We start from the raw sequence: 13,602 nt of genomic DNA, 5'->3' as shown, positions 1-13,602 counted from the left end.
CACTATTGTGAGGTGTTCAGAATAGACTGGAAATGAGTTGAAATTAAGGTTATTGAGGTTAATAATAGCATAGGAGCAGAAAAACCCACAAATTCTGTGATTTTAGCTGTTTTTATGCTTTTTAAAAAAAAAAAATACAGATCCAAAACACAAAACCCAGAACCCAAAACACGGAAAGGGTGGTTTTGGCAAAACCAATCCAGATCCAAAACACGAAGAAAGATCCAGATCCAAAACACAAAAAGTTGCCGGTGCACACCCCTAGTTTGGAGTATGAAATTTGTGACAAATATTATGATATCTAAGTATTATTAGATATACCAATGGCATAAATAAAACTAATTTAGTCATTTTCAAGAAAAAATGGCATTATGTCATACTTATCTACTCTCCCGGAAGTTACCTACAATCTTGATTTTATCGGGTAGTCCCCGGCACCCTGGAAGAGTAGGTGTATTTCCGTCAACCTGCACACTTCCTAGTGAAGTGGGCAGTATGGGAATATTATACTGGGAATTCACAGGTCTGTACAGAGGGGCGAAGGGACCCAAGAATCACAGCATTTTGCCGTGCCGGGGACAGGGCCTAGTGACATGGATAACCCAGCCCAGCCCCCGATGCGGTCAGCTGGAGAGGGGCTATTTACAGTAGGTAAGCATGTACATTAATTTCTTTCATTTTGCTGTTTCAAAAACTTTCTACCCCATTGCAGACACACCACAGATATCACAGGTGAAAATAAGTAGTTCAGTCAAATTTGGGGTACTTGGAAATGGGTGCTAGCATATTTTAAAGTCTCTAAACTGAACTTTTTAAAAACTTGAGAAATCCACCTGCTGCAATCCCAAAAACACCTGACCCATCCTTGCAGCCCCTCAAGAAACCCATTTCACTAGTTTTTATGCTTGTCCCCCCATTTTTTAAATTTTCACTCCAAAAATGACATGTCTTTTTTGGGGTGTTCTTAGGTTTTAGGGTTCTGAGTAATTTCCACACATTTGCCCCCCAAAATAAAGATTTTGCACTTTTCACCTACTATTAATTGGAGAATCTTTTTTGCCTAATTCAATGCATCAAGTTTCCGCTTAGGCGAAATTGTCATGGAATTGAATTAGGTGAAAACTTTTTAGGCGATATTTTAGACATAAAACAGGCGAAACAGGCTTTTCGCCTCTAATTGAATACGGCCCAAAGTATAAGAGCTTGTTTTCTACAACGGACCTTCATGTGATCTCAAAGATAACCTTTGTGTTAAATAATTCTGTGTAAAGTGGGATTGTACTGGACAAGAGGACTGAACACCGGGGACAAGGTAAGTATAGTTTGAGTGTATGTAATAAAATTTTACTTTCAACGGTGTGTGTGTACTGGCTTTATTTTAATATTTCCTTTACAGGGGGAATATAGGTACTAGAGGCCCCTTAATGCCCCGCATTCTGGTACTTGTGGTTCTACCAGTACTGGAATGCGGGGACCTATAGTCCCCATGTAAAAGAAAATATTAGTTTTATTCTGTTTTTTACACCTATCAACCCCGCACCCACCGGCCAGGGGTGCAGGAGATAGCCCCGGGCTTCAGCCCTGGGGTTACCTGGAGAGGGGTGACCCCTTTCTTGAGGGGTCCCCACTTCCCCAGGATTCCCTGGCCTGGACTGACTAGTATGGGGTGCTGAATGCTTTGGGACGCCATGTCCCCCTGCTGCGGCACTACATCCCCACAGTGCTGGTTGTTGAAAATAGGGGGGACCCCTATGTCTTTTCCACATCTAGGACTGGCTCACACTGCACGTTGCTGTTTTTTTTTATTTTAAAGAACCATGCTAAAATCACCAGCATTAAGCAGGTCTTTTATTTTGGGGATGTTGTGTTCGATTTCGATTCGAATATTAGTAAGTCAGGGGATGCTGGTCTATGTTTAAATACTGATGTTTAAACGATATTCGATTTTGAAGGGGATTCGGTTTCACATTCGATTTCACATTCAATTTTGACTTTAGTAAATGATCAAAATCGAACGTAAAATCGAAACTTTGATAAATATACCCCATAATGTCATAAAAATGTATACAAAACTACCATGCTCTATAACTAAAGAAATTCCCTCCCATTTCTGACAGTTGCATTATTCACAAGATACAGAAACAATATCAATTTAAAATGACATAAAGCTATCAGGATTATAAATCAGACTTCCATTTGGGTGTGAGACTAAGGAACATACTGTATCAGCACCAGGTAGGAACAAGAAAATATGTTCGCCAGAAACAGCTTCATTGTAAATGATAAAGAATACATATTAACTTTTTTATTTTTGAAAAATTCCAGTGATAGCTGCTAAGGGATCGGTATGAATGACTGCCGGTTCAAATCCCGACAGTGCATGGCCGACCGAGGAGATCCCGACAAGGTAAGTATTTTACCTATCCCTAACCCTCCCCCCCTAGTGCTTAAACCTAACCCCCTTTCCCGCAGCTTAAACCTAAGTCTCCCGGGGGGGGGGTGTGCCTAAAACTAACCTCCCCCATGAGTGCCTAACCCTAACCCCCCTTCCCCTAGCCTAACTCCAACCCTCCCAGGCGGGTGCCTAGCCCTAAGTCCCCCCAGGAGCCCTGAAACCTAACCCTCCCCCCCACGCGGCTGTCCGCGCCCGCCTTACCTTCGTTCGGTTTGCCGGGCGTCGGACTCCAGGCGTAGGGATAATGATAGGTGTCGGGATTTCGATGCCTGTCATTAGTCTTCTGTCGGGATGCCGGCGGTCAGCATTGCGGCCGTTGGCTTCCTGACTGCATCCCAGGTATATTTGTCTGTAGTTTCATTGTGTGGTACAATACCTCCCAACTTTTAAAATGAAGTAATATAAACAAAACATAAAAGCAACACATATAAATGATGAACTACGCACACGCAGACTTTACTTGTTATTCAATTACCACCATTGGCTAAGCTTTTGGATCAGTTGCTAACTCAGTCTTAAGCAGAGTACACACCTAACGAATGTGCCGACCCATCGATGCATGATGCAATAATATATAGCGCATTGCCGTACATGCTTCGGGTGGATTTGGGTGTACAGCAGGGGTTCCCAAACTCTGTCCTCAAGGCTCCCTAACAGTTCAGGTTTTAAGTATATCCTTGATTAAGCATGGGTGACTTAATTAGTACCTCATTTAGATTGATTATACCATCTGTGTACAATCATGGATATACTTAAAACCTGGACTGTTAAGGTGCCTTGAGAACAGAGTTTAGGAAACCCTGATGTACACAGGATACGACGATCCATCGCAGATTGGCCAATATATTGTATAGTGCAGGCCTGGCCAACCTGTGGATCTCTAGCTGTTATTAAAACTAGAAGTCCCAGCATATCCTCCCACTAATCAGTTGGTAAAGCATGCTGGGACTTGTAGTTTTACAACAGCTGGAGAACCACAGGTTGGCCAGGCCTGGTTTAGTGTGTACCCACCTCTAGTAACATTTCCATCTACAGTAACTGGACACCTACAGGGCTTTTCCAACTACCAGCAATGTAACATTCTATCTGTAATGGTTGTATTAGCCCTTCCTTATTAATTAACATATGAATCTAATCTAAAGAAGATAGTCATCCAACTCAATTTAAGTAAAAAATATATTTTTATTCATAATTAAAATCTGGACAAACAATACCTTATTACTCAAATGTAATTAAAAGATCATTTTATCTCCGTGTCCAAAAAAGAAGGAAGATAGAATATCCCAAGGATGATGGAATGAGAGTGTGTACACGCACACATACATACACTCTGCAGTTGTACAAACTTGGTCTATACATTTAGGAATGGCAGGAAAGGAGTCTTATAAAGGGATTATGCACCACAGGGCCGATTACAAAATGCCTCCATCAAGCCTTTTACTTGCAATTTAGACACAATACAGAAATCCTGCTAAAAATAGGGAATAAATCTACTAATCCCATCCTGTTGGAGGCAAGTGGAGAGAGAAAGGTTTATGTGCACACATAATACTGAATAATTAAGTGTCAAATCAACAGAAAAGATCATTGAAACATTAGATGCACAATTTATACAGTATTTAAAGATGAGACACTTGTTAACTTAGTGCATCAAGAAACAAGGCAAGCATGAATACTGTATATACACTGTGCAGGAGAACACACACTGTACACATAGATAAGATTACACATATACACATTATGTTAAATTCATGTAGAATGAAATGTGGCAATATCACAATAACATGATTATTGTTCCAGATCATAAATACATCAAAATTAAAGATATGTTTCAGATATGATATTTTGGTTTAAGTCCACAAAAATCTGCTGCTTAAATTACACAGGAGAAAGAGGGTGCACATTCAGTAAAACAAAAGGCACAATGAAAGCTGACAAATCTACATGCCAGCAGCTAGGATAATAGCTTGTTGTCTGTAGGTGTACTAGAGCCCACCAATCACCTGGAATGCCATCAGAGCCCCCTTGGCAGTCTGTGATATAACAATCACAGAGGCCATAGTGGTCTGATTCACAAACACTAGTCACTTCCAGGCAAGATGCTTCTATCCAGCAAGTTACTGCACGCTGTTCATTTGTGATTCTGCCTCTTTCATTGATGAATAAATAGAACTGGTTACTAGAGATGCTGTACACAATGTGCTCCTTTCTATTGTTGGATGTTTGCCCATATAGAAAGCACTTGTACATCCTCACAGATCTGTACAGTGTATATGGAAACCACTTGCCAAAGACTGCATCTTAAAGTGCCTGAGGCAGAAACAGTTGCTGATGAGACAAATTGCACCTCTCTTATGCATTAGTTTGCATAAAGTAATCCCTATGTATTTTCTCATAAAATCTACATGTAAAGGAATGAAGGTGCTGGATTGTTTCCATTAATAATAATAAATAAAAAAAACAGTAATTTGCAGTTCTTTCAGGTACTATAAGAGGATGAAAAAAAATAATTGGTTACAAGTATATATAAAGATGAGACAGTATAACGACACATTTTATTTACAAACGCTCAAATAACTTTTCTCCTCTCATCTAGTGCAATCTTACTGCACAAACGTTGCAGGGTACAGAACCACAAAGGCCCTGAGGAACAAAAGATCATTTCCAAGCTCCCAAGGGGAATACGTCAGACTTTGGAATTGAGTGAAAGGCAACAAAGGTGAATTGGAGCAGAAATTACATTTCACCTGGATTCCAATGAGTTGTTTTGAGAAAACATCCCAGGGTTACGGTCTTACTGAGGGGTAACAATATTACTGCAAGCTGTAAACGTCTTGGGCACTTCCTGTGGTTATACTGACCACACATTACAGCATATGATAGGCTGTAGCCCTGAGCCAGAGTTACTATGTCATACATTGGCTTCAGTGATGTCACAACACAGGATATGGTAAGATAGAAGGAAAAAAAAAAAATCATTTATTGGCACTAGCTGTGAACTCCTCTCTTATTTCCCCATCAAACGCAGCATACAGGTGGTAAGGTTACCCCTCAGCTCCCAGGTGATATTTTTGGGGCAAGGTATATGTCTCTCAGAGATGTCCCGTAAAGCACAGCAATAGCAGCACGTGGATGATTAAGAAATATATAGCAGTGAGCAGAGGTGTCTTGGTACGAGAGCAGAAGATAACTCGTAGTAATCTTCGTAGCGATGAACTCCGAGCCTGTAAATAAACACAACCAGGGAAGTAAATGGGGTGCAGCGATAATGGCAAATGGACAGAGATATATAAAAGGGAGAAATTAAACAACACTGCAGATAAAAATAGGAAGATGGGAGTTTGCATTGGATAAGATGCAAGTAACGAAAGAAGAGTGTCTAGGAGAGTGGCAAGATAAAGGGTCGGGATGCTAAAAAATGAAATCATTGCTGCTACTGAGCATCTACTGTGCTTGGTCTTTATATAGAAATGATATTATCTTTATCATTTTGCCATGTGTCTATTTCTTTGGTGAGATGGCTCGCTGCTGCCCCTCATAGGCTCAACATGATTCATCGTCGTGACAACTCTGCTTCCACTCAGGCACAGACAAAGTGGTGGTTGTTCTGGCCAATAGGATGCTTGGGGGCCCGCTGTAGACTAAACAGTCAGTGGTAACAGACACTTTTCATAAAACTGTGGCACAATCAATAGAACGGTGTAAAGGAAAAATGTGGCATGTCCCACAACAAGCAGTGTCAAACATTTTTCTAGTGTAGTTAAGAAAATAAAAGCAATCAGCTAGTGGTGCACGGAGTTCACACATGTCCCAATGAGGCTGAGAGTGGTGAGGAGTCTGAAGCTTCACTAGAGAAACCAAGTGATTAGCAGACAGTAAACAATGTTTCCCATAAAAGTGCAGTAAATAAAAACAAAGTTATTAGAACTAGGTAAATATATAGATAGCAGCTGAAAGAGCTTTGGTTAGATAACAATTAGGGGTACATTTACTATAGTGAGAGTTTTTAGAAGTGATGTTGCCCATAGCAACCAATAAGATTCTACTTAACAGTTAACTAACACCTTCTAGAAGATAATAGCTAGAATCTGATTAGTTGCTATGGGCAACATCGCCACTTGTAAATACTCTCACTTTAGTAAATGTACCCCTTAGTGTAGAAGAAAGGGAAAAAGGGAGAGAGAGGACAATGGTAGAGAGGACTCATGGGGATTCCGCTTATTCACCTTACTGCTTGTAGTGTCATGTGGTTCCATCAGTAGTGACAGCTCATGTGGCACAACAGGGTCTTGAGCTTCTGACCAGTCATGTGATGTCATCCTAAAGAGAAAAGACTGAGGTAAAAGACTGCCCAGAATGATCTGTGTGTCAGAACACTGTACTATGCCTCACATACACAGCTATTGCCCACATTTGATGTGCCTGCATTCACTGCACGATGGACACAGCACTAAATGAGCCAGACATGTGGATCACCAGGCTGGACAGATGTGTCAACTATATGGAGTACATAAAGTTATATAAACTGTTCAGATTACTTTTCTGGAGGAGAGATTGCTCATTTTTATACTATCTTACCATTCTGATCATCTCTTGGCCTCTCATTTACCTGCCCTTCTCCCTCAGTGTTCCTTCTAAACTTTGCAAAGCAGTGAACTGATGCTTATGATACACAAACAGGTTACTACACATAAAACAAAGATTTTAAGTAACAAATGATCCTTACAATCTTTCTATCTGTTCCAAAATGGATGCTGTGCGAAATGGTTCAAACAATCTTCTTAAAACTATATATTGTATTCACTTGTTATATATTTCTATATTTTTCCTTCAGTGTAATAATTGTATAAATGACTGCATATATGTGCAGCTTATACAGCATGTGCTTGTCCTCTCGCCTCCCAGTTACCATCTCTTTTCCCTTCTCTCCAGTGGTCTCAATCACATTCTGTTTCAGGTACTCTACCTGTTCATGTTTTCCTCCATTTCCTGAATCCTGTAATCTGCTTTCTGGCGTTCCTCCCTCAGTTGTTGCTCTAGAACTGCCCTCACTTGTTCTTGCTCAGTATTCTGTTGCTTTAACTCTAGATACCTACGGTAATACACATTCATTTTTCAAAAGGGCCCCCCCAAAAAAGGATATTATAATTACTAAGTATAGATCACTGTTTTAATTCTAATGTCCTTCAGTATTATCCTTTGGTGCTGCAGCACCATACAGAGATTATACACACAGTTCTACATCCGTACACAGCATATCAATTAACATAATGTTATAACTAGGGTACAGCGACTCGCTATGGCTAATAAAAGCAAGTAGTGATAAGCAGTAGGAAGTAAATCGTCACTCAAAGTAACTGTACCCAACATATGGCCGGACAGCCTGACAGTCACTAGTGGGAGAATAAATATGTAACTAGACTAGTAAGGACCTTGAAGAAAAGTTAGCAGTAAATTCTGACAGTGTAAAACTTAAATGTAGTAATTTACTGTTTATTTGAGTATATGTCTTTCTAGTTATCTGGATCATACTATGGGGCAGATGTACTAAGCTCTGGAAAGTGCTAAAGTGGAGAGTGATAAATTGCCTACCAATCAGCTCCTAGCTGTCATTTTTCAAACACAGTCTGTAACATGACAGTTAGGAGCTGATTGGTTGGTAGTCTATCACTTTACAGAGCTTAGTACATCTTCCCCTATATAAGAGGCTGTTTGGTACCGATTTCTTTGAGATTTCTTCAAGAAGGAGTCCGGTCCTATTTGATGCGGAAAATGACTTGTATGTTAAGTACATATTTTCTATTTAGGTTTTGGGATTTTCTGCTCAGAGCCACAGATATTTAGATATATGATAACCTTGTTAATCAAAGTATATATATGTTTCACATTACAGCCATGGCCAAAAGTTTTGAGAATGACTCAAGTATTGGTTTTCACAAAGTCTGCTGCTTCAGTTTTTATGAAGGCTACTTGCATATACTCCAGAATGTCATGAAGAGTGATCAGATGAATTGCAAAGTCCCTCTTTGCCATGACAATTAACTTTTTCCACTGCAATTCAGCACTGCCACAAAAGGACCAGCTGACATCATGTCAGTGATTCTCTCATTAACACAGGTGAGAGTGTTGATTGTTAGAATAACAGACTGGATGCTTTAAAAGGAGGGTGGAGCTTGAAATCATTGTTCTGCCTCTGTTAACCATGGTTACCTGCAAGGAAACATGTGCAGTCATCATTGCTTTGCACAAAAAGGGCTTCACAGGGAAGGATATTGCTGCTAGTAAGATTGCACCTAAATCAACCATTTATCGGATCATCAAGAACTGCAAGGAGAGAGGTTCAATAGTTGTGAAGAAGTCTTCAGGGCGCCCAAGAACATCAAGCAAGCGCCAAGACCGTCTCCTAAAGTTGATTCAGCTGCGGGATTGGGGCACCACCAGTGCAGAGCTTGCTCAGGAATGGCAGCAGGCAGGTGAGATTGCATCTTCATGCACAATGAGGCAAAGACTTTTGGAGGATGGCCTGGTGTCAAGAAGAGCAGCAAAGAAGTCACTTCTCTCCAGGAAAAACATCAGGGACAGACTGATATTCTGCAAAAGGTACAGGGATTGGACTGCCGAGGACTGGGGAAAAGTTATTTTCTCTGATGAATCCCCTTTTGGATTGTTTGGGGCATCTGGAAAAACGCTTGTCCGGAGAAGGAAAAGTGAGCGCTACCATCAGTCCTGTGTCATGCCAACAGTAAAGCACCCTGAGACCATTCATGTGTGGGGTTGCTTCTCAGCCAAGGGAGTGGGCTCACTCACAATTCACAGCCATGAATAAAGAATGGTACCAAAACATCCTCCAAGAGCAACTTCTCCCAACCATCCAAGAACAGTTTGGTGACAAACAATGCATTCTCCAGCATATTGGAGCACCTTACCATAAGGCAAAAGTGATAACTAAGTGGCTCAGGAAACAAAACATCAAAATTTTGGGTCCATGGCCAGGAAACTCCCCAGACCTTAATCCCATTGAGAATTTGTGGTCAATCCTCAAGACGCGGGTGGACAAAAAACCCCACTAATGACAAACTGCAAGCATTGACTAGGCAAGAATGGGCGGCCGTCAGTATGTGGCCCAGAAGTTGACAGCATGCCAGGGCGAATTGCAGAGGTCTTGAAAAAGAAGGGTCAACACTGCAAATATTGACTCTTTGCATAAACTTATTGTAATAGTCAATAAAAGCCTTTGACACTTATGAAACGCTTGTAATTTTACTTCAGTATACCATAGTAACATCTGACAAAAAGGTCTAAAAACACTGAAGCAGCAAACTTTGTGAAAACCAAAGCTTGTGTCATTCTCAATACTTTTGGCCATGGCTGCATACACTTCTGGCATGATGCAGAGGGAGTACAATGCCAGTTTGCATAGCGTAACTTGCGTGAAATGGCTCTGCAAATGCTTCTCAAATAAAATGCATGCATAGGTGAAACTGAAAACCTCTGTATATCTAGCAGTTGTGAATCCATATGATTGGAGAGGCAAAATGATGGAGTGAAGGGGCTGTCTGACGAAGGCATAGTACAGTAAGCATATATATTCATATACACCTCTTGGGAGGAATAGCTATTGCAGCTGCTAGATACCAGGTGGAAAAACACATTGATGAGGACTTCAGATAAACCAGGTCCATATGCTGCTGATGCACTGACGGATACATCCCTAGATGTGTATGGTTCTCCATAAAGGCGGAAATATGCTAACCAATTCTGTAACAGCCCCAGATGTCATTTCTGCTTTGTACCAATATTTCATGACTGCAAAGCAACCACTTAAAACAGGTGGACCAAAGGTCTATTTTACAGTCAGACCATGGCTGTACTTGTGTGGAGTTTGTATGTTCTCCCCGTGAGTATCCTCCTGGTGCTACGGTTTCCTTCCCCACTTCAAAAACAAACTGGTAGGTTAATTTACTTCTTAAAAAAAATGATCCTAGTGTATTTGTGTGTCTGTAGTAGACTGCAAAGAGTATAGATTTTAAGCTCCACTGGGACAGGGACTGATGTAAATGACTAAATATTCTCTGTAAAGTGCTGTACAATATATATGCACTATATAAATAACTGTTATTAAATAATAAACACCTATAGTGTTCAAAGCTACATGTCGATCTGTGTATACATGCATATAGTGGTTAACATAAATTACATTTGTCAGATGGAAATAATGGCTGCAAGCAGCAGCCTCTGGGGCTTGGGGAAAGGACAACTTTAGGAAAATATCTATACTGCACTGATATGTCAACTGGTGCAATGAATATTAAGCAGTGACTATTTTTTGCACTGATAAGATTATATAAATAGCTTACCTTTGTTGTAGCTCCATCATTTGTTGATCTGCCTTTATATGGGGCTCTTTCTTCTCCTGTGGTGCTCCAGGTGCAGTATCAATGGGCAATGTCTCCTAAAGAAAATTTTTGGCAAATATAGTGTGTGCATATATATATCTCAACATAGGGATACAGCATGAATTTCAATCTACATTATACTATGTCTCTAGATCACATTTCCTTACACGCACCTGGATGTCTCTATCATTAATCCTGTTTTTGTTTTTCTCTTTCAGAAATAATGACTCTGAATGAGATTGAAAACTGCAACATACAGTACACTGTGTGGTGCTAAATACATACAGACATGCTCAGGGCTGAAGCAGATCTGTCCAGAATTGTGACCCAATTCCCAAGTACTATGTACTTAATTTAAAAAACAGCAGTTGTATTCATAAGTGGCAACTGCTGTATCTTAAGATGCGTATTGGTTGTCAGAAGTATCATAGGTGTCTGGTTCTTGGCAGGCACACAGCACATACACTTCCATCACACTTGTTTTTATTTAGCCATTTATTTAGGCGTCAGTAAAACTGCTAATGATGCATACACACTGTCATTTTCTTATCAGATATGACCGATAACGATTGTAAATATCATTCAATCGTTCATATCTTTGACATGTAGGGCATGCATCGACCAACGATGCGCGTTCCCGCATGTCAGATAACGATCTCTGACATCGACTGTATTTGCAGTCAGATTTTGATGATTTCTTCCATTTTAATACTGTCAGAAATCGTTCATCGTTGATGAAATCGTTCAAATCGTTGTAAAGATTGTTCATCAAATCTGACCGTGTGTATGCACCATAAAACCTCTCTGATAAAGCCAAAATATTTCCCCATGTTGTGTACCAAAATAAAATAAATACAAATTTTACACACAAAACCATAATAGATGCCAGAGCGGCAAAAAGTAAAATAACCAATCAGCATCAGTAGAGTTTTCATATATGGCCAATCATAAGTGGTTAGCTAGTGCGTGAAGTACATGAGGCAACCTGGTATAGTACTCACTGCATCAGCCCCATAGTGACCCCTCTCATTCCCACTGCATTATGGTGCATCCATGTTATATAGGCTTGTCTCTATCTTTGTGGCTTTTCTTACCAAATTCTTTTGTTGCATTTCTTGTAGTTGATGTTCAAAAGAGGAACAGCGGCTGATGGCATCTCTCAGGTTCTGATTGCTGCCGCGCAGCTGCCCAGACAGAGCATTCTTCTCCTCATATATCTGAGAAAGCTGCAGAGATAAGTTGGGAACTAGTGAGATAAACCACAGAGGTTGAATAAAGAAAGGTATAGAAATATAAAATAGTAAATGTGATAACTACATAAAGTAGAACCTCTTTGATAAAATATAATGCTCTTTCATGCCCTTAACAGTACATCTATTATCTTCTTTGAACTTTCTTTATAAATGTACAGTGCATAGAGTTCAAAACTTTCTTTGTAAATGTTAATATACCCTAAACCTCCATTTTCATACTTAGGGCCGTATTCAATTAGGTGCGAAAAGTCAGTTTCTGCAGAAAAGTATCACGAGTGACTTCATTTCGCCTTGTGAAAAGTTTCCTCCGTATTCAATTCTGAACACTTTTCGCCGATACAGAAACTCAATGCAATGGGATCTGCAAAAAAGTTTCGCCTATGAAGAGGTGTCGAAAAAAAGTGCAGAATTGGGGATTTGGGGTCAAAGCTGCGGGAACCCCCCTGCACCCTTGGGACAGTCCCCCAACGGTAAACTGTGTCAAACAAAGTAAAAAAAAATACTTTAGATCACCCCAAAAAAGTATTTTCATTTTGGGGGTGAAAAAGTCCAAAGTTGGGGGATAAACTGAAAAACTAGCGAAATAGACTCTAGGGGGGTCCCCAAGTATGCCCCAGGTGATTTTAAGTTTGCAGGAGCTTGCGTCAGGTGGATTTTTTAAGATTTTTAAAACTTCTCTTTAGCAACTAACTTAAAAATATGCTAGCACCCATTTACAAGTAACCCAAATTACTTATTTTCACAAAAAAAAACCTGCTAAATTGTATTCTTCACCACTTCTGCAAAGATGCTAAATAGCAACTATTGAGAGTATTTAAGTACCCCAAATACCTCCAGAGGGCTATTTGGGGATATCTAGAGTGATCCCCAATGTCAGTGTATCTTTAGGGGGGTGTCAGGCTGATTTCCCCAAATCTGACAGTACTTTTCGCATGTTAGAGTGTCGCCGGGTCCAGTTTTTACTGATTTCTAATTTAATATGGGGAAAAGCAGGCACATGCGCGATACTTTTTCGCATTGAAAATCAGCGATGTCGGCGAAAAGTCCGGCATGCAAAAAATACAGGACTTTTCACCTGGAATTTAATATGTCCCTTACTATTCTAAATAAAAGGGAATATTATGAAATTTAACTAAAGGAACATAACTACATAGAATTATTGTTTATTAGCTATTCTATGATCACTTTGACTTCTCCAAATGAGTCCACTCTATTTCAATGTACAGATCAAAATCATGGAATGTGCTTTCATATATCTTATCGGAGTAAAGTAACCAAAAAAGCCTCAGGTAGGCAGCAATGTGCTAAAATACAGAACTTCACCGCTGACCTTGACATTGAGTTGCTGGATCCTGAGTTCTTTATGGTGCACTTGTGTAAGAGTATCGCGGAGCTGAGCACTTAGGTTCTGCACCTCTGTCTGTGCACTCTGCAGCTCTTCCAACAAACTGCTGGAACTGTCATTGGAAAGCTGAAAGAGATAACATGTTCATATGCT

General features: G+C 40.1%; 1 protein-coding gene across 1 annotated transcript in view; it reads right to left on the bottom strand.

Moving 5' to 3' along the window:
- Nucleotides 1-3,617: 3,617 nt before the first annotated feature.
- GOLGB1 (golgin B1) overlaps nucleotides 3,618-13,602 on the bottom strand; it is a 49,656-nt gene continuing 39,671 nt past the window's right edge. Inside the window, exons 11-16 of the mRNA XM_088447035.1 lie at nucleotides 13,435-13,575; nucleotides 11,946-12,077; nucleotides 10,813-10,907; nucleotides 7,422-7,547; nucleotides 6,682-6,775; nucleotides 3,618-5,679 (exon numbers count right to left, since the gene is read on the bottom strand). Of these exons, the coding sequence (XP_088303161.1) occupies nucleotides 5,548-5,679; nucleotides 6,682-6,775; nucleotides 7,422-7,547; nucleotides 10,813-10,907; nucleotides 11,946-12,077; nucleotides 13,435-13,575 (720 nt within the window). The 3' untranslated portion in view covers nucleotides 3,618-5,547. The remainder of the gene's footprint in view (nucleotides 5,680-6,681; nucleotides 6,776-7,421; nucleotides 7,548-10,812; nucleotides 10,908-11,945; nucleotides 12,078-13,434; nucleotides 13,576-13,602) is intronic.

The sequence above is a fragment of the Taudactylus pleione genome, unplaced genomic scaffold (assembly GCF_031769625.1).
Source record: "Taudactylus pleione unplaced genomic scaffold, aTauple2 ptg000019l, whole genome shotgun sequence".
Classification (NCBI taxonomy): Eukaryota; Metazoa; Chordata; class Amphibia; order Anura; family Myobatrachidae; genus Taudactylus; species Taudactylus pleione.
The sequence above is the reverse complement of the archived record's forward strand: the minus strand, read 5'-3'. Positions and strand labels throughout refer to the sequence as shown.